This window comes from Carassius auratus, chromosome 15 (assembly GCF_003368295.1).
Source record: "Carassius auratus strain Wakin chromosome 15, ASM336829v1, whole genome shotgun sequence".
NCBI classification, from domain to species: Eukaryota; Metazoa; Chordata; class Actinopteri; order Cypriniformes; family Cyprinidae; genus Carassius; species Carassius auratus.
Genome location: NC_039257.1, coordinates 17687461 through 17709672, shown reverse-complemented (window position 1 = coordinate 17709672; position 22212 = coordinate 17687461). Strand labels below are relative to the sequence as shown.

At 37.2% G+C, this 22212-nt stretch overlaps 1 protein-coding gene across 2 annotated transcripts in view; it reads left to right on the top strand.

Moving 5' to 3' along the window:
• The window catches only part of LOC113115282 (neuronal PAS domain-containing protein 1-like), a 42965-nt gene that overhangs the window by 12130 nt on the left and 8623 nt on the right, over nucleotides 1-22212 (top strand). For both annotated transcript variants that reach the window (XM_026282746.1, XM_026282745.1), the window contains exons 3-5: nucleotides 1559-1797; nucleotides 15269-15336; nucleotides 16463-16552. In XM_026282746.1, coding sequence (XP_026138531.1) covers nucleotides 1559-1797; nucleotides 15269-15336; nucleotides 16463-16552 — 397 coding nt within the window. The remainder of the gene's footprint in view (nucleotides 1-1558; nucleotides 1798-15268; nucleotides 15337-16462; nucleotides 16553-22212) is intronic.

Here is a 22212-nt window from a genome sequence, read left to right as displayed (position 1 = left end):
ATTTTCCCATGCCGTCCCTCCCTCCCTTGCTCATACTGGCCTGCATCTGCAGGATGAATGAGAATCAATGTCACAGACAGAGAAAGAGAGCGAGAGAGGCGCGTTCAGCTCCGTCTCGGAGCGCAGTCACAAATTGTAGAGTCTCCGTGACAACATAATTCCTCCACTCAGGCCCCATTGAGAGCAAGTCGATATCCAATCAGAGCGACAGCTACCTGGGCCTGCCTCCGAGACGACCCCTCCCTCCATTGATCCCTCAATCAAGACTGGGGCTCACCACCCAGGAGGGAGCCTGGGAAAGAAACGCAGCCATTGGATTGGGGCTGGATGCTGGTGCAGGGCTTCTGATGTAAGATCAGGCCTCCCACCGGTGTACAGGGAACCTGATCACAGGTCAGCTATCACGCTCCGAGACACTTGGAAAAAGTCTGACGGGATTGAACGAGTTCCAGAGTGACAGCTTGTCGCTTATTGTTGATTTCCAGTGAGGTCTCTTCTGGAAATGTCCTCATGCAATGAAAAGTGCATGTTTTTTTATTTGAAAGTGAACGATTTATTTGTGCATATGCATCATTGTATAAAACATTTTTTGACCCTTTCACAAATTCACAAATTCACTTTTCTGGTGAATCTACAGACTTCTCTCTTTTGATGGATGCAGGACATCTCCAATCATTTCATCCAACCAAAAGCCGCCCCTATCTTACAATCAGCTGCAAACTTCCCTCGTTCAGTCATAATGCAGTGATTGTCCATGTGCAGCTTTTTTTTAAAGATTATTTTTTTGGGATCTGTCACATTACAAAATAACATATGTTGAAACGTCTGTTTCAATGCAACTTTAAAACTAATTAAAATGCATCTTGTTGTAACTTTAAAAAAATATGGATGGCATTTTGAAGAGTAATATTGGTTAAAAGGAAAACATTTTAATACGTATTCTTTTTAAAAACTTAAACTGTATTGACAAAAAAAAAAAAAAAAAAAAAAAATGACATCATTTATAAGCCTTATTATAGGGTGTTCACAATGACACCAATTATTTTCAATGTGAATTGAAACCAATTTATTTTGAATGAGATGAGGCAATTTGAAATTGCATATGTAAAATATGATTTTTTTTTTTCACAAGACCCTTGTGTGAGAAAAAAATAATGAGTTTCATATCTCATAATCATAATATATTCTAAATTAAATTATTGGCCAAACAAATATTTAAAAATAAATAAAATATTTTCTTGAAAATATATGTATTTTTTTATTAAGCCAACAGCATCTTTATTTGCATATTTTAGAGTAATGATAAATATTTAAAATAATTTAATAATTTAAAATAATAATAATAATAAAACAAAATGCAGATTTAGGTGTTATTTTTCAATAAAATTTTTGTATTATTAGATATTCTACTTTGTTATATATTTGTGAAAAAACACATCAGTGAATAATTGAACAGGACTTACTTGTCTTGACTTCCCTGTACATTATCATTGTCTAATCACTGTCATCCTTTCTCCTTCTATCCTCTACTTTTCTATCCTGCCTTATTTTTCCCCAGCTTGCAGAACTTGAGGAAGGAGAAGTCTCGCAATGCAGCTCGTTCTCGACGGGGTAAGGAGAACTTTGAGTTCTTCGAACTGGCGAAAATGCTTCCCCTCCCCGGTGCAATAACCAGCCAGCTGGACAAGGCCTCCATCATCCGCCTCACCATCAGTTACCTGCACATGAGACACTTTGCCAGTCAGGGAGACCCACCCTGGAGCCCTCTACTGGAGGGGGAGAACAACTGCAACAAGGGTAAGTGTGCACAGGACGCCCAGAGAATGGCTGTGAATGGAGTGACATTTACCTACTATATGAAAGAGAGTAGATTCGATAGACAAACTAGATATTTTTACACAAAATTTGAACAAAAATGCAAAATGGGGACCAAACTAGGTCTTTAATAACCTTCAGAAAATGTTTATCGCCAAACCTACAAGCTCAAATTGAAATAATACAAAATTAAACAAATAAATAAAAGAAGATTTTGCTCCTTCACTACATCTCTCATATTTTGAGGCAGTTTTATATGAGGCTTTCATCGACAGCGTCAATCCTGACGTTGATTTGTATTTGTGATGCCATTAACAGAGGAGATGGCTTTGAGTGAACCACAGCGAAACTCAATCCGAACATGACAGTGGTGGCCTGTCAATGAATACAAATGCGTTATTAATTTAAATTATGAATTTAAATGGGATAGGCTATTATTGTCTTATAGGTTGCTCGCGTACGTCGCTTGGGATACTCTCACTACGAAAATTGCCAGAGAAGAGGGAGAGAGAGAGAGAGAGAGAGAGAGAGAGAGAGTGCTTACACATGCACAGACAGACCGACAGAAAAGTAATTGAGATTGCGCCACAGGAGTAATCACTCGCAGTCATGTGGAGTTAAACACGGCTCATCTGAAATAATGCATTTTGCTAGTTCACTTCCACCTTATTGCAGCATACAGACTGTATACGGATTGCAGGAGCAGAATCTGCTGTCAAAGCCATCGTCTGGATACATATTCCTTTCTTATGTCTCTTTTCAGAGGGGTCTCTGTCATTTGAGTTTAATTTGAGAGCAGGTTCATTTCGGCTTCTCAAATACGCTCCGTCATTCATTACATCCTCTGATGGGTTCATCTCGATTGTGAAGTGAACAATATATCTAACAGCCAATTAGGCGCTGGCTGTGTGTGGAAGCCGGTGGGGATGAACAAAAGAGCCAGAGTCTGCGCTAAAGCTTGTTAACAAGTGGCCAGACCGAGGAAGTCTGTTTCTGAGAGATGGTCCTTTTGTAGCCTGCCTGAGAGCCTCATTATACCTGCTGCATCAAAGCCATTCAGTCCTGTTGAAATACCTGGGCGAATGTCTCTTTTTCTGTTCACAGTTTTTGTCTGTCGGTCTCTATATTCTGTTTCAAAGCCTGGTGAGCTGCCTTTCTGTCTGCTGTCTGCTGTGACTTACGAGAAGCGTTCGACGGTCAATCTACGTAGACAGCTGTTTCAAAATGTGTTAATTACACTGTTTAAGGGCGATTTATCATTTTAAATGTGTATATATAATATATCATATACAATATATATTCAAATAATTTTTTTTTTGGAAATTTTTTTTTTCAAATAAAAATGTTTCTTGAGCAGCAAATCAGCATATTTGTCACACCTCAAGGACCTGTTTTGTCCAGTTTCCTTCCCTATGTGTTCTGTGTGATGTAGTTTTCCCTCATGTTTGATTGTGTCGTTTGGTTCAGGTGTGTTTGGTTAATTGTCTTCGTCATCCCAGATATTTAAGCCTTAGTCAGTGCAATCTGTGTTTGTCTGATCTACTACATCCCTATGTGTGTCTACTGCCTGTTCTGTCCTGGATTTACCCTTGTATGGATTTATTTGCAAAGATTATTTGCATTCATCTTCATCTTCTTCATGCATTTATCTCACCGTAGCATGACAGAAAGCCGGAGAATTGTTTTCCCCCTATATTTTTTCTGTTTTTTTTTTTTTTTTTTTTTTTTTATGGATTATTATGCCTCCCAACTCATCTCCATTACCCATGCTAACCCTGACCTGCTTGAGTTCGCCAGGGACTTGTGTTTTCGCCACGTCCTTCCCATTTGACGATGAAACACTGAAGTCTCTGTTCTGGATTGGGGCGAATCTTCTCCACACCATCAATCCCCAGCAGGGGAGCATCAACTCCTGATCTAAAACACAGCCAGACCCAGAGCCCAGCCCACCATCACCCCACTGCGTGGAGCAAGATCCTGAGCACACCGCTAACAGACTTGCCTTGGATCCTCCCTACATCATCCCTGTCTCTCTCATCAGTGGATTTTAATTTGGAAATATATGCAGACATTTGTCTGAACTCTCTGTCTGTCCTGAACTGTCTGCCCATCCTGAACTGTCTATCTGTCCTGAAATGACCACAGAGGTTGTTTCCCTGTCACTGGTGCTCCCAGTGTTGGGAGTGGCCTTGTGGTGTGTGTGGGCGGCACACACTGTCCTTAATCTCCCTGACTGAACTCCCGCTCAGCCTCCTCTCCCACCATCTCTGTTCCAGTTCTCACCATCTCCTCCACTGTCTCCTGACAGCCCCTCTGCTCACCCTCAGCCCACCATCTCTGCAGTGAGAACGCCACTTGTCACGTGTCTCTATCGACGTCATGGCTTGAGGATCCCTTGTCTCCGCCTCCAGCTTCTGAGTCCTGGACTCCGCCTTGGCCCGTCGACCTGGCGGCTCCACCTTAGCTCCTAGCTCCCTCCTCTCCACACTGGCCCATCAGTCCACCAGCTCCACAGGACTCCCTCATCCTTCCAGCTCCACCTTGGTCTGTCTTCGACCATCCACCACCTCGGGACTCTACTCCTCCTGCTACAAATCATCCTTCCAGCTCTGTCAGGCTCCTCCTTCCCTCCGGCTCCACCTTGGTCCTCTGATGCTCCGGCTCCACCGTGGCCTTCCGGATCATCCCTGTCACACCTGCTCTACTGCCGTCAGTTGGCTTCTTCCAATATGTCTCCTTCCTCCATCGGCTCCAACTAGGGCCACCATCATGGCTGAGGCCTGGGTCCTGCCTGGCACCTCCAAGTCTCTCCTGTCTCCTCCATGGCTCTTTCCTCTGTCTGATCCACCCTGGCTCCTCCTGTCTCCTCCCTCCATCTGATCTGCCCTGGTCCCTTCTGCCTCCAAGATTGCTCCTCCCTATGTATGACTCACCTTGCATCCTTCCTCTGTCATCACTACCCTGGACTCTGGTCATCCTGGTCATCCGACCACCTCCTGAACCTCCTCCTGCTTGCCTTTTGCCATCCCCTATCACCATCCCAAATCCTTTGCTTTGTCCTTCTCCCATGTCCCCCAATGTCCCTCCTTTTGTTCCTGTGGGGCGAGGTCGCACCTTGTGTGAGGGGCGAACTGTCACACTTCAAAAACCTGTGATCTAGTTTCCCCTCATGTTTGATTGTCATTTGGTTAAGGTTTGATTTGTTATTTGACCTCATCATACCAGGTATTTAAGCCCTCTTATGTGTTTGACTGGTCTACTATGTCTTCCTCATCCTGTTCTATCCTGGATTTACCCTTGTGTGGATTTAGTAACGACTATTTCCATCTTCTTTTTGCATTTATCTCTGAAATTCATGTGAAAAATTAGCTTTGCATCGCAGGAATAATTTAAATATATTACAATATAAAATACATTATAAAACATTACAGTTACATTAAAGTGAAAATATTACAGTTTTTACAGTATTTTTGATCAAGTAAATGCAGCCTTTGTAAGAGATTTATTTTTAAAAACATTATAAAATCTTGCTGACCCCATACTTTTGAATGGTAAAAGGTGTGTTTATAAAATTATCAGGAGCACAATTTGGTTGAACATACCCTCATTGGTGGTGGATGAGGAGATACCCCCCTCACAATGTAAAGCGCTTTGAGTGCTTAGAAAAGAGCCATATAAATGTAAGGAATTATTCATTTAAATTAATATTTTATATAAAGATGTCAAAGGGACTAACTGAATTGTTCATTTAAATGAATCGCATGATTGAACCATTTAAAAAAAAAAGTCTACTGTTATGCTAATGATTCAACATAGCTACATTTGGTTTCTCCCAAACACTGTGCCCTACGTAGGCAGCAACTTATGTTACACACAAACAGAGCTCGACCCTCATGAGAAGCGCATAAGACACCAGACCTCTAATAGTTTGATGCTAGCATATTGTTAAGCTAACAGTGCTATTCTCTGATAAACAAACTCTGTACTAAAAACAACTCAAATACACACCCCGAAAATTGGTAAATTGGTCTATTTTTCAGTATTTCATGGATATCTCTCTCAATTCTGCCACCATCTTGTATCTGATGTTTTCGTGTAGCACACTGCAGTGCATTCTGGGATTGCCTTATTTTGGGATGAATGTGATGCTGCCATATAATTTGGCTGTAAGAAAGTATCTTAGAAGGCAGGATAATTCAGAACATGATTCATTAATTCAGAACAGCCTTTTTTTTTTTTTTTGTAAAGAGCACTTTTATAATGTCTTAAAATGCTGTCTATTTAGGCAGTTCACTAGGTTTTGGAACAGAGCTATTGTCTCTCACATACCCCCTCAACCAAATGCATAGTATAACAGGACAGAAGAAAAACCACGCAAAGAGTAGAAGAAATTATCTGTGTGATTTGTAATTATAGAAATTAACTGTATAACGAGGAGAGCGTAATTACAAGGGTTGTCTAATTGCTATTATTACTGAGGGGAAACAACTGCAATTAGGTGTGTGAATGTGTGTGTATTCGTGTTTGTGTAGTAGATAAACATACCTGTGAGGAAGCTAACCTGGCCAAACTGTGATATAGCTACATGTGTGTGTGTGTGTGTGTGTAGACAATACCCATCTTACAGGGACTAAAGTTCTGTTTTAGAAGAATTAGTGATATTAGAAACCACGTGCTGTACATTATATAGTACAAAGGTAACATTTATGATTAACTGCATATACACTGAACAAAATTATAGATACAACACTTTTGTTTTTGCCCCCATTTTTCATGAGCTGAACTCAAAGATCTAAGACTTTTTCTATGTACGCAAAATACCTATTTCTCTCAAATATTGTTCATAAATCTGTCTAAATCTGTGTTCGTGAGCACTTCTCCTTTGCAGAGATAATACACCTCACTGGTGTGGCATATCAAGATCCTGATTAGACGCATGATTATTGCACAGGTGTGCCTTAGGCAGCCACAATGAAAGGACACTCTAAAATGTGCAGTTTATAATTTTGTTAAGTATAATATATAAAAAAAAAAAAAAAAAAAAAAAAAAAAAAACTGCACAGGCTGATATATACAGGGCAATGTTGTTATTGTTAACTAAAACTATTCAAACAAATTTCCTTTTGATTCAAATAGTTGAAGTAAAATAATAATATTAGTAGAAATATCATTCATTTTCATGTTTCATATTCTTGATCCTGTGCTCCATTACGTAGTGCTTTGTTGTTTTTAGGATGGCAAAGAGTAAAACAATTTAGAATGATTTGTTTACGGTGTACGTCAATGTAAACATGATTGACATGGCCAATCAAATCAAAGATGACAGACTTTAATTTTTTCACCCAATTCCAGCACACTTCATTTTAAACATTAAGAGTGTGAGGTTGCTAAACATTCAATATTTGACCTTGACTGTATTCTGTTAAACAATAGATAATAATATAAAGGTATGCAACTTTTCAGTGATTCGGACAGGTGATTTGTGTTATGCATAATGGAATGTGACAGGACAAGAAATATTAACAGAGCCTTTTGGAAATATTAGTCGTGAATGGCAGTAAAGCGAAACGCTCACTCTATTAGGTCCCGTGACAATGACAACATGGCAGATGTAGTACGTCCAGATTACATTCCTACTACATAGCAGGGCCATAACCATCATAAACACTAAGGGGGCAATGTTATGCTAATTAGATATAGCCAAATTCTTGCACAAATTCTTGCACTTCTCTGCTGCAGTCCATTAGACAGCACTCGGATTGTGAGTAGAATGGCAAAAAATGAAAAGTTAAATTTTATGCTGATCTGCCTCAGCAGTCTTTCAGCACTCGTCAATGTCAAAATAATTGAGATGGCCAATCAAATCAAGTCCGGGCCAAAGCATCAGTTTTAACATTGAAAGAGGTAAGATGGAAGTAGCGGAACATTTGACAGTAATATCCAAAGATACAAACTACTCAACTTTTTTTTCTCAAATATGGCCATTTTGAATATAAAATATGGTATTATTTAAGTGATTGATGTTATTCCTAACTGAAAATGAGAGGGACAAGAAACTTTTTGGGTTTTCAACATATTAAGCCCAAAGTATATTTATTTTTATAAGTGTACACTAGTGTATATGAACAGTGCATGAAATTAGACGGTTCAAGTGAAGTATACTTTGGGTTATAAGCATGTAAATAAAGACGTATGTGCATATAATTTTATTTGCCATTAGTTAAAAAATTATTACTTACCAACTAGAATTCGACCTATAATTTTTTTCACAGTCATGTTTCTTAAGTAGAATTCATCCTAGAATGTCCTTCACTGTTCTATATTTCTTTATGATTTACTGAACAAAATGTCTCCCCCAGTCTTAAACACAGTTATGGACATGATATATAGAATGCACGTTTTAATGGTCACTAAGAATTGCTTATTCAAAAGAAATATCTACTCAAAGAGTATGTGATTTAAGATGCAGCCACAAAAATCACAATAATAATGAACTTAGGGATATATCAGGGGTGTTTCCTCCAATGAGGAGGCAAGGGAGCCATTGCTAATATTAAAAAATATATCGATATAAATCACAAATTTTTCTAAAGAAACATTGTCCAACAGCAACACCAGTGGGTAAAGTTACAGTGGGACATCATATCTCTCCCCTGAGCCCACTGGGTTTTAACAGACCTCATAAAGCATGTGGTGGGTTTGATGCGGGGTAATTGAGAATGAACAGGGGGAAATCACTCGAGAGGAGGCCGTGCCCCCATTGCAATATGATTGGATATGGCTGGTTATGTTAGGCTGTGATTGGTTCATGCAATAAACCCCGCCTCTTGTGTTTTTGCACATTCACAAATCAGTCTGAATGAACAATACTATAAAGTTACTGGGAAGCCTAATTTATAAGAAGTAAACAATGCATACTTATATATAAACACATATATAACCACTTTGTTGCATCAAAATAATACTTGGAAATTTGATCTGGGGGAGTTTTTAGTGAGTAATCAGCTTGGTGAAAGTCTGTGACCAGTTTTTCCCAGAGCTTTGATGACTGATGATCCAAAAAATAAAAAAAATACAAATACTTAAAAGTTAACAATTGAAAAGAATAGTCCACAAATAAAATATAGTTTAAATTGTTATTGCCTTGAGTTAGTATTTTGGAATAATTGTGAAATGCTTAAAAATACACTTAAAGCTGCAGTAGGTAACTTTTGTGAATATATATTTTTTTACATATTTGTTAAACCTGTCATTATGTCCTGACAGTAGAATATGAGACAGATAATCTGTGAAAAAAATTGCCATTTGCAGTTACAGACCGCTCCCGGTAAGAAACTACCAATCAGAGCTGCGGTCCGTAACTTTGTTTGTGTTCAAAATGTAGAAAAATGTATATAATAAGTGAGTACACCATGAATCCATTTTCCAAACCGTGTTTTTGGCTTGTCCTGAATCACTAGGGTGCACCTATAATAAGTGTTTATATTCAGACTATTTTAGATTGCTTCGGGGATACCGCGGCGGAGTAACCCAGTACCTTTGTGATTCTTCATAGACATAAACAGAGAGAAGTAGTTCCGGCTACAATGTTCTTCCGCAAGACGCAAGCAGTTCTGTTTATTAACCGCTAGAGCGTCAAAAGTTCCCTACCGCAGCTTTAACTTGATGCGATTCAAACTTGGCTTTATCAGATAGAATATTGATTACATCGTTAATGTAGAAATCTAAAAAAATAAATTATTTCTGATAGTGTAAGTAAAGTTTAACCAAGCAATTGTTAGTGGAACAAAAAAGTAACTTTGAAGACTATGCCTCACGTCAGAAGAGATTTTTGTTTTTCTTTGCTGAAAATGACAAAGGCTTAATTTAAAAATGGCACGCTGCTATTTTATCGCGTTTAGTGACTGGTTAAACTGAATTGCGAGTGGTTAGTAGATAAGATGCCTGGGGGTTTACGTTTGCTGGAGTGAACTGTTGTGTATCTTCGTCCGCACTGCAGGAATGTGAGGCCGGGCCGGACGGAGACGGCGGGTGCGAGCCGAGCGGGGGAGGGGCGGCTGTGTGCTCCGGTGGGGGGCTGGTATGGCTTTTGTCTGCTTCCCACGTTTCAAAACCAGGACTGAAAAATGAATAGACAGAGGAAAATCAATTGCATGACCTTCACACAGGGCGAGAGTGAAAGAGGGAGGAAGAGAGAGGGGAAGAGATGGGGAGGGCGAGCTGAGGAGTAATGGAGGGACGATGAGGGACAAGAGGAAAAGTAAAATGGCTGTGACACAAAAAAAGTGATATTTTATCTCTCTTTATGCGCTGTGTGTATGCATGTGTTGTGTGTGTGCGAGTGTGTAGTTCTGCAGGCTCTGCCAGGGAACGACAGTCTTTATGGATAATGGGGTGATTAAACCTTTTATGTCCGACCGTCAGACCTATGGCCCTTAAAAGGATACATGCACATATATTAGCGCACAGTGTATGCGGATCAGCAGATCAAGTACAAAACAAGCGGCTTCAGTTCCAAACTATTTTGGTACAGTTTGTTCGTGGCATTTGGCAAGTCAAGCATCACTGTTACTGTTGCTCATATTTGGGGGCAGTGATTTAAATGACCTCTTAACCTTCAGTATTAAAATATGGTGCACAACTCCTCCACAACAGTTCGTTCTGCAGACTTGCGGCTTGCGGTTACTTTTAATAGTGACACAAATAAAAACATACATTTTATAATACCATCTTTTTGAACATGTTTAATCAGTTTGTTCTTAAGACAAGCAAACAAAATAAAATTAAATTAAAAATAAAATAGTTAAAAAATAGAAATTAACTAGATTTTATGAAAACATGCCTTATTTTATTACATTTTATTGACAGTTATATTGAAATTTTTACATATAATCAGTATAATATCTTATTATATCATAATACCTTTGTATTATATATATTACTATTATATAATATATGATTAATATTTTTTATATTTATAATAATTATATTTATCATTAATTATTAATATTACAATATTATATTTTCTTAAAATATTAATATAATTAAAATATAACTATAATATTTCTTTATATAAACAGTCTCATTCTTAAAACAACAACAAAAAATCTGTTAAATTAGATCAATATTTATAAAAAATATTCATTTGCTTAAATTTAAATAAATAAAATAAATTATTTAAATATATAATACTCCTATTTTAAAATAAGAAATACACATTCAAATAAATATTTTTAAAAAACAATTTAGGGGTGGTTTATTATTAAAGCAACAATTGTTGAATTGTATTGGTGCAGGTTGAAAAAATGGAGCTATTGCTATAATTTTAAAGACAAAGTACTGTCAGTGTGAATATAAGTACAGTTTCAGAAGAATTTTGAATAGGTTAAGATTTTCTCTCATTTTCTTTAGTCCAGGTTCACACTGTTGTGTTTTTGACTTTCACACTGTCTTTCTCTTTCTCCTTTCACTTGTTTCTCATGCTCTCCCTCCTTCCAGCTCTCTGTGTCTGTCTCTCTCTATCTCTCTCCTATTTTCAGGCATTTAAAGCACTGAGGGCTTTTAAGGGACGTTAATTGCACTCAAATTATGTTCGACCGTGCTAGGAGAGAGGTAACAGCTGAGAGAGAGAGAGAGAGAGAGAGAGAGAGAGAGAGAGAGAGAGAGAGTGAAAGGATAATTGCAGCGGAGAGGGACATTGTGACTGGAGATGCTTTGGTCTGCCTGAGAGTCATTGCTCCTGTCTCCGTGCGTGAGGTTCGAGGTGGGGGGAGCGCCCTGTCGATCGGCCTACGATTCCCATCAGCCAACTGGATTGAGCAAACTAACACCAAATGAAAGGCCAACCTCGCAGTTCCCATAGTAACCTTCGAACTCGGTTAAAAGGTTGTCAGCTTGAAAGAGGGGGAGAAGGAAACGAGAATGAAGAAAGAAATGAAAGCGAGTCAAAGTGAGCTGGGTGTGGAGGAGAAGAAAGTCAAATGACTTCAGTTATTTCATTCTTTATTGTGCTTCAGCGCCCCAGACACCCTCAAAGCTGACCCAAACGCCAAGGTGGAATTATGACAGCTGACTCCTTAAGGCGAGACACTGCAGGCAAAAACAATGTTTTTTCAAGCACCTGTGAATTTTGAGATTTTGGGCTTTTTGGTTCTTCATAAAGTGCTTTTTCAAACTAGTGGAAGGAAAACATCCAAAAGACACTGTTAAGTGTTTCTTTTATAGCACTTTATCTGTTTGTGTCAATAGATTTCAATTACAATACATATTTTTAAAGGCCGTTTTCTCAAAATGAGTTTTTTCTTCAACACTGAGCCATAAATCTCAACTTCAGTAGCACGTACACACACCAAACTTGACATTTTTATTCCTGTCTGTATTCTGAAGATTTTTACAGAGGGATTTGTTCATATATATTTTCCTTGATTATATACAACATTTTATTCCCCCAAAAATTGTGAAAATATATTGTTTTCTGGCTGTTCAAAGTATTTTCTGAATTATGGAGTGACAAAAAAAGATAACCAGAATTCCCTCTGTAAAAACATTTGACTCTAATATGTCAAAAAAATTAAACAAAAAATTTGAAACTGACTTCATCTAGTGTTCAGATTTTTGTACTAGAAATGTATGCAAATTAGCACATATTTCATTAAAGAATGCCTCATTTGCATATTTAAACATAAAATTTTTGAAAACTTGTAATACAAAAAATGTTTGCAATAATCAATGTAATCAGTCAACTGGGTAAGTAAGGTGATAACTATTAGATATTTTTTTTTCCCTATTCACCTGCAGTGTCTCGCCTTAAAGAAAAGACCCTAAAGGCAAATAGAGATAGAAATAAATCAAGGAAATGGTGCACTGAATGGTGCATATGTATCTATTTATAATTTGTATAATTAATTCATAAACTAAAATAATGTGTGTGTGTGTGTGTGTGTGTGTGTGTGTGTGTGCGTGTATATGTATATATTTTTATGATGATGATGATGATGATTATTATTATTAATATTATATATATATATATATAATTTACATTTTCCAGTGAAAAATAACTAAATAATAATAATAATAGTATTTAATGTACCTGAAATATATTTAAAGTACCTTATTTTTTATAATGTAAAATAATATTGTTTTTAAACATTTTTCTTTCTAAATGAGATTAAACCTTCTAAAACAATGCATACATATGCATGTATATTTTATTTTAATTTATTAAAATTTAAGTAAATAAAACTAAAATATAAAATATTTATATATGATAGAAAGACAGATGGATAGATAGATAGATTATTATTTAAATATCCAGATGAAGAAGGCAGATCATTAAGTATCCACTACTAACCGATCAGCTATATCAGATAGAGACCTGTTTACCCGCAGGCTTAGAAACAACACCATCATTGGGCCCGGTTCGACTTCGCATTAGCCTCTGCTGTAGCGGTTGACTTTGGGAAATGAGGGCCGACTATTGTCCATCCATCAGGCAGTATGGGTCCTGTCAGGCCTGCCCTATAGCTGGACTGCATCACTCACAGAGTCTGTGGGAAGACCCTCAGTGTTTGGATGAGGGGGGGTTGCTAAAGTATTCAATCGTCAACATGCATGTGACCCCCAAAGACGAACAAGCAGTGCTCTGTGTACCCACACACACTGAGTGGTGATCCCGCTCTCTGCGCCAAACCCCCTTTTCAGGCCTCTGAATGGGACAGACTCATTGATATTCCTGTGAGGGGACCCCATTCTTAAAGTGCCTCTGAGTTTTGGGGTGTGTGGTTTGGTGCAGGGACACATTTATGTGTTATTTTCAGTGTTCTGATGTCAAAAGAAAGAGATCACCAAAAATATAGTTTACTTTTTCTTCAGTAGAACTAAAAAGGAGATATTTTGCGAATTGTCCTGGCTGCTCTTTTCCGAACAGTGAAAAATGGATGGGAACAATTAAGCTCCAAAACTGAAAAGAGCACCATAAAAGTGGTCTATATATGACTCTTGCAATATATTAATTATTTTCTAGAGCCTATGAATGAAATGTATGTCATTCTTCACTAAACATCTTTCCCAACACCATGCAATTTGAAATAATGTCAAATTAAACGTTTATTTTGAAAGTACATTTAAAATACATACTAAAACACATGTAAAGTCCTTGGTTATAATTTATATAACTTATGTAACTTTAGTGTTACTGTTATATTTCTAATTAATATTTGCTAAATTATTACGACTTCATGACACACAAGTATATTTCAGTTTACCATAAATGCAGTACAATTCAACCATATTTCATATTCAATAGGATTATGATAATTACATATTAAGATAGACTTAAATCCTACTAAAGTGCTTTGAAGTAGCTAATTGTATTTGATATTAATTTTAGCTATAATGCTTCTTCGTTTAATTTTAATTAACATGCAGTTAAGTGTCAAAGAACATTACATTTGGGTTACACTTGAGTACTGTTTCCCTAATAAATACTGCTGAAGTGAACATAATGGTTGACATGAAGGGGAATTTACATTTTTAGGTGCACCATACCTTTGATTTCTGTATCTGTTCTGTCTCGCTGAATGCTTCTTCCTGAAGCTGGGTATTTTTTTTAAGTGAACGCTTGTATTTTGGCAGGAGTACAGGAAAAAGGTTTGGAGAAATGAGCTCAGGTCTGTCTCCCGTTTAGTAGCAACTCAGACAAACGCTGTCATCCTCTCTCAAAACACTTACAGTATTGATTGCCACAAGCATCCCAGCCACACACACACACACACACACACACACATCCTGCTGCGAGTGGATTTCAGCTGGGCTTCCACAGCGGAGATCAGAGGCTGGCATGTTTGAAATGCACCACCGATGTCATTCATGTGATTTGTAAATGTATTTGTTTTGTGATGGCAGGCTGCACAGGATGCTATTGTGTGCTGAGGGTGAATTAGCATGTCTCTGTCGGTGTTATAAGCTCCATAAACAGCAAGCAGTTTGACCCAGAACCGGCCCACATCTGGCCCGTGTGAAATCCGTGCGGGCCAAAAGTGGGCCAGATCTGAGCCGAAACTGCTTGCTGTCTGATAGTCTCTCTGAAACAGAAGTAAAGAACTGGGAAGTTCTGTATTAACAGCGGCTTGTAAGCCATCATCAGCCGTTTCCTCCTGTAGTAACCACACAGTGTGACTGTCAGGATGTGTTTGAGAATATTATAATTTTAGGATTTGTGTTAAAGAGCTTGGAATTGTTCTTTGCTTGTATGTTTATTTCATCACAATAATACTACATCAAAAATAAGTTACTTTAAGTGATTCATTGATCTGTTTAGGTTGATGTGGGTTTTGTTGAATTCAATATAAATTTAATTGGATAGCTCTTTTTACATTTACAGTATGCTTCTGTCGAAATGACAAACATGTTTGGCTTTAAATAACTTTAAAAATTTTTTTTTTTTTTTGTGCAGTGCGAAGAACAAGCCATTCGTTGGTGACTGACATATTTGAACAGCACCTGGGAGCTCATCTTCTACAGGTAACATTTTTTTTTTTTTACATTTACAGACGTTAATGTTATGAACAATATTCATGTGTGTGTGTGTGTGTGTGTGTGTGTATATATATATATATATATATATATATATATATATATATATATACATATATATATGAATCTGGACATCTGACTTGAAAAGAGCAATTTGTAGGAGACAAAAATAAATAAATAAATGAAATATTATTAAAGGTTACCTTGAGAAATTGTTCAGAGACGGACGGCGCTGATAGAAATCAAATTAACACTTCTGAAAATCCTTATGATTCTTTGTCTCGTCCTCTGTCAGTAATAACTAGATAATTGCGCTTTATTTCCAGCATTCCCGTCATTCCGGTCCACTCTCATTTGCATAGTGAACTCGTCACTCGCATAAATTACCACCGTCAGTCTCAACTAAAGTGCCCACTCTGCTTCATTCGTGCCTGTGTGTTATTACAATTAATATAATTCCATAAATGAGTCCTTTAATGGGGTGACTGTATGCTTTTCATCTTTTCAACAGCCAGCGCTGTTCTGATGCGCCAGAGTTTATTCTGAAGCTGTTGTGGTTTCTCTCTAAATCAGTCTGATTCTTGGCTCATGTTGTTTTTGCTTTGATGTCGACGCTTGTGTCTGCAGTTCGAGTCCATATAAATCTTGAGATTTGTTCAGAAGTGTTGTGTTGCTGCTCAGGATTGATTCAGTTAAGTCTGGAAATGTCCTCACTTTATATCTCGTGTTTCTGGGATGCTGAAATGGATAAAACAGCGTTCACTAACAGTTTAACTTCTATAATGTTGCTAAATGAAATCAATAATGAATGACAAAATATTGGATAATCAGTGATGAAGAAAATTTGATTTTATCATTTAACTATTACATCATGAAAAGTGGAGTCTATATGAAATAGTAGCTCAAATAAAATAAAAGAAAAGAGGGTTTGGTGACAGAAAATGAAAAATAAAGTATTTTAACTACTTTTTACTTGTTATTTTTAAGAAAGTTAAATTATGACAATTTTGATTTCTTATTAATATTAGACATCACGTGTACTTTGTGTTGTGTTGTGCAAAACTTTGGCTTTCAGTTAGAATAGACTTATTAGAAATACTTTTTCTCTTTGCAGTCTCTGGATGGATTTGTGTTCGTGGTCAGTCAGGAAGGACGATTTCTTTATATCTCAGAGACTGTGTCCATCTACCTTGGCCTTTCACAGGTGAGACCAACACATTTAGAAACTGTAGCATACTTTATGTTTGGGCTGGTTATTTAATCTGTTAATTTTGTGCAACTAGTTATTTCGGTAACACCTTACAATAAGGTTTTAATTTGTTAACATTAGATAACCACATTGGGTAACATGAACTAAATACTATTTAAAAATGAAGTAAAGTTTTATCTTTTAAAATGATCTATTGTACTTTGGATATAAACATGTACAGTTGTATTTTTATTAACATAAACAAAAATGAAAGAATGCTGGGCTCAAATGCATTTGCTCGGTGTAAGTCAATGCATTAACTGACATGAATTAATGGGACCTTATTGTAAAGTATTATTATAATAATTATTATTTTAAATAAACCCTGTCTTGAAACAATAATATCTAAAAACATGGCACTCATGGCGTGAGACACTAAATTTTTTTTACACAAAACCCAAAGACACATAGACTAATAATTATAATATTATAAATGAGTAAATTATTAGTAATAATAATAAGTAAAATATTATTATTATTAATAAAACTAAATGTGTAATTCATGTATTAGCTATAGTAATTAATGTATCATTATAATTAAATACAATGCAATATATATATATATATATATATATATATATATATATATATATGTATATATATATATATATATATATATATATATATATATATATATATATATATATATATATTTTAAATCTAAAATTATATTTGTGTAATAACAGATTAAATGCAAGGAATAATTTTTGTGTGGATGATCGATGTGTCAATCTTGGGCAAACATTTAAATATGCAATTAATGCGATTGATTCATTAGTTGACATATTTTGCAATTCAAATCTGAAATCGATTGACAGGCCTAGTTTGTGTTATAAAAGACCTGCATATACTTTCATCTGTGTTCATGTATGATTGTGTTTTTTGTGTCGTGTGAATCTCCCTGTGTCCCTGTGCTCATTTCTCCTGCTCTCTTCCTCTCCTGAGCCTCTGGCCTCTCCAGGTGCTTTCTCTCTGTTGATTGCCTGTGGCCTCTTGTACAGGGAATGTTAAGTCCTGCCATTTCACCCAGATGCATAAATAATAACAGTAATTACTCGCACAGCAATCAAAGCGTCGCTCCAGCGAGCCGGGGTCTGTCTCGGGAACAAATCGATAGACATCTTAAAAGCCACATTGATTGTGTGGCAAAAAAGAATACACACACACACACAAACACACTCTGATGGGTGTGAGGAGGGGGGGATGGGAGGAAAGATATTAGATGTGAATGAGTTCGGGTGGTTGAGGAAAACAAGTGGAATTGTGAGTGGTCAGTGATCTTGCCATTTCATTATTGACAAGCTCAGATTACTGAATACCTGTGCGAAAAGGACATGTACTCAAAATAAGCTTTATCTTGTCTTTTTTTTCTAATTTGAAGTCTGAGTTACTTTATCCCAATGTATGGACTGACAACTCTTGTGTTGCCATGTAGAGCAAAATCGGGAGTGTGTGCACTTTGTGAACATGATCTAACTGTAGTTCCAGACTGAGGCCCTGTTTACACTAGTGCGTTTTTGTTTTAAAACGCATAACTTTTGCTACGGTTACGCCTATCGTTTACACTACTCCGGTGTTTTCGACCCTCGAAAACGGAGACTTTTGAAAACGCTGCAGACAGCGTTTTAGTTTGAAAACTCTGGGGTTGCGTTTCAGTGTAAACGGACCAAAACGGAAACTTTTGAAAAACGATGGCGTGGCTTCCCCAAGCGCCAACCTCCCACTCTCTCTCGTGAGGCCAATAGGGAAGTTACTAAAACTGTAATTCATCGACTGGCCGCTTGAGGCTGGCCGCAGAAGGGAATCAGTCCCATAGACTCCCCATGTTAAAATGCCCAACTTTACAGCAGAAAAAAAAAACATGTTTACAGACTGGTGCAAAAAAATTATTTTGGTCTAAATAGCTAATTTTGCCCTTCATGACAACTGTGAGGGGGGTGAATTTTTTTTTATAACTCATCCGTTTAAATTATATTAAGACTTAAAGTTCTGCATAATTGAGGGCGTGGCCACTTGAGTGACAGGTGGATTGCCGCTGCTGACACTGCCATCATGCTAGGTGGGCGTGGCTTCAGCAAGTAGCTCCCTCCTTTTTGCCCATTTTTGATTGTCCGGGAGAGTCACGCGGTGACGCGCTGCCAAGATGGTAATGACCCGCTCTGTACACTTTAGGATTCAAAAACCAGGGGGGCAGGGTTTCATATTTTGTTGAAGCAGACCTGGGCGCCTCCATTGGCTAGCAGACCCCCACCTGCTGTTAGCATTCCATTGACTCCCATTCATTTTGGCCTCACTCTGACAGCGAATAACTTTACATATGAGGCGTTTAAAGACTCCATTAATTCCATAAATTATTTCTAAAGAAATACAAAAGTGTATAAAAGGCTCCATTACCTTGTATCTTACGTTATGGTCCCGCAGAAGCAGTTTTTGTAAAAAAAATAGGCTAACGATTGAGTCATAATCAGCGACTTTCTATTGGATATATACTAAATATTTTATTAGAATTATTATTATTATTATTAATTATCATTAACTTTTATTGAATATATTACACTGAACTATTTTTATTAATGGGTTTCTCTATTCGATGATGTGTGTTTATTTATAGCTAAAAATGTCATGTCCGCAATCTTGAATTCTTTCACTGATCTTTGCACAGTGCATTTTGGCACTATTTTACCATTTCAGTTTGTTATTTTTATTCATTTTAGAATATTGTACTCCTCTGTGACAATCCGATTCGAGGAGCAGAAAGAGCTGTTGTATAAAAGATTTATAACATATAATTCTGAACTATAAAATAAACGGGACTTGTTTTATTTTTGTATACAAAAACAATTCCAAGCGCTTCAAAAGCCCAAGATCAGAAGGCTTTTAGAATCACAAACATTTCAGTTCAGTCAAGTGCGTCCAACGGCTGCCGGTTTACACAGCCACGGTCCTTCACTCCGGCCTCTGTCTGGGTCTCAGAGGTCAACGCAGGAGGAGATCCATTAACTGTAAGCATAAGACCCCACTTGTTACCTTGTGTCAGAGGTCACGACACGCCATCGTATATAGAGCCATCCGTTCTGGTTAATCTCTGTGACCTCTCCAAAGACAGTAGGGTTCCTTAGGTGGATTAGACAGGGTCAGGGACCTTGAGAGCGGGATGATGCGCCTGCTTCTAGGATGCTTGCCCTGCAGAAGCCTGGATGGAGGTCTAGGAGCTTAGCCTCTCGTCTCCTCTCCACGGCCAAAGCCACAGAAATGTGGAGGGGCGTATGGGGTGGGAAATTGATCCTGGGCTGGTTAGTATGCAGTCCCATCACCTTGCCTCCTCCCCATCTCTTCCTCTACCTCCTCTTGCTCCTCTCCCATCAGTCAGAAGCAGACTGAAAGAGTGTTGTGGACAACTGCCCGGACGCCTCATACATATTAAATCCTAGCTATTATTTATATCATGTCTTCTCTCTCTCTCTCTCTCTCCCTAACTCTCTTCTTAACACTTACCAACAACCTTTTCTCACTTCTTCTATTTCTCATTCCTCTTTCAGCATCTCTCTGGTTCTTTGCAGATCTTTTCTACTGACGTCGGCTTTTCAAACAAATCATTCTTTTGGGTTCTTATTATGGCTGTCAGAAGGTAATAAAGAAATTCAGAAAAAATAAGGATGCATAAAAATATCAAATGTAGTAGAATAATTAAATATGATTTCCGTTTGTATGATCAAATTGTAGATATTTATTTGCTAAAAAAAATACGGGAGAAATAGGCATATTGTGAAATATTATTTGTGTTAATATTATTACATTTTGTAATTGATTTCTATTTTTATATATTTTAAAATTTGATTTAGTCCTGTGATGGCAGACGTTAGTAAATCACATTGTGTGATTTCATATTAATACTCTCCTATTATATAAGATCAGGCACAAAATAACTGTCTACGCCTTTTTTTCTTCAGAGCTAATTCTTCACTGCGCGTCTTTAGTAAATCCTGCCATTACAATTTTAAGACCAAAAGATGGTTTGCACTGCTGCAAGCTGTTACTAAATCTGACCCTTAGTATTTTATAAGTCACTATTATAAGTCACTATTAAACAATTGAATACATCCTTGCTATACTGAAGTATTAATTTCATTCAAACACAATTCTTACTTCCCCCAGATTTGTATACGGTAGTGTATGGCAGTACATGTGTCTTGCACCATGAGCACTGTGTCAAGTTAAACACAGTTAAACTTAAGCGTCTCAAGGCACATGTTTTTTTTTTTTATTCCATTTCACTGCGGCTAGCTCATTTCGAATGCAAGAGTGTGTCCTGTTTGAACAGGACACGTTCTTGTGTTCAAAAACAGCAAGACAGAGCGTAACATTGCAGGCGTCTTGAGACGCGCTTTTCAAAGTTTCACTGTTTTAACTTGACACGGCCTCTTAAAAACACAACACCTTGGCACAAGACACAGTGTGAAATAAATATATGCTAGACAGTTTATTGTGTATTTTATACGGGTATTTTGAGAAAATTGAAAAGTCCATGGAAGTAAAAAGGATCATATATTAATGCAAATTTTAGTACTGGAAAGTAAAATTTTATCTATTTAAATTTCATTCATAAATAAATATATACTTAGTTACTGACATATAACATATTATTTAAATATTCTGTTTAAATCAAGAGACATTTTCTTCTGAGATTTCCAGGTTGTAATAAAAAAAAAAAAAAAAGATTAGAATATAAAAAAATTTAGGTTAAAGACTGTGCGTTTATTTAAAAAATATATTTAAAAAAATCTAACAAAAAGTCACAAATGGTAAGATAAAGTCTTTTTTTTTCTTACAAATAAAATAAAATAAAAAAATTTACTGAACATTTTAAATAAATAATCCAGGTTAAATTAAATATAATTTTGGGATCAGTTATCCAAGTATATTGAAACTGGTTCATTAAAATGAATGGTCAGAATGAATGGATTCATTGCGGTACATCAGACATAAAATGTTGTTCTAGACCCATGAGTCTCTCTTGCCTATTCACAATTATGTTTATTCTTACAAATCGAGTGTTGTCCAGTGGATCCTTTTAAGTGACATTTCCCAAAAGCTGCCAGATGCACCTTTGGTGTCTTCTTGAGTCCGAACATCTGACTTCCCATCGAGCTTAAGGGGGGGGGGGGATTTCACTCAATATCCTGTTAATCTTGAGTACCTATAGAGTAGTACTGCATCCTTCATAACTCCAAAAAGTCTTTAGTTTTATTATATAGAGAAAGATAGTCTGTACCGATTTTCCCCGGAAAAACACGAGCGCCTGGAGGCGTGACGTGTGGGCGGAGCTAAAGAATCACGAGCGCGCGTAAGCTTTTGTGTTGAGAGCATGTGGAAGCTGTGACATTACCTTGAGGAAAAAAACATCATCCAAAACAAACCATGGCTAACAGTCAGATTCAGCCGTTTATTTATGATCCAGAATCAGATCACGAGGCTGAAACTGAACGAGAGCAGCAGCAGCAACGACTCGCTCCGAGTGGGGCTCGAACCCAGGTCTCCGATGGGAGGGGACGCACTTACAAGGAGGCAGAGATATTTGAAGCAGTTTTACTCACCGCATGCGGTTCCAACACACG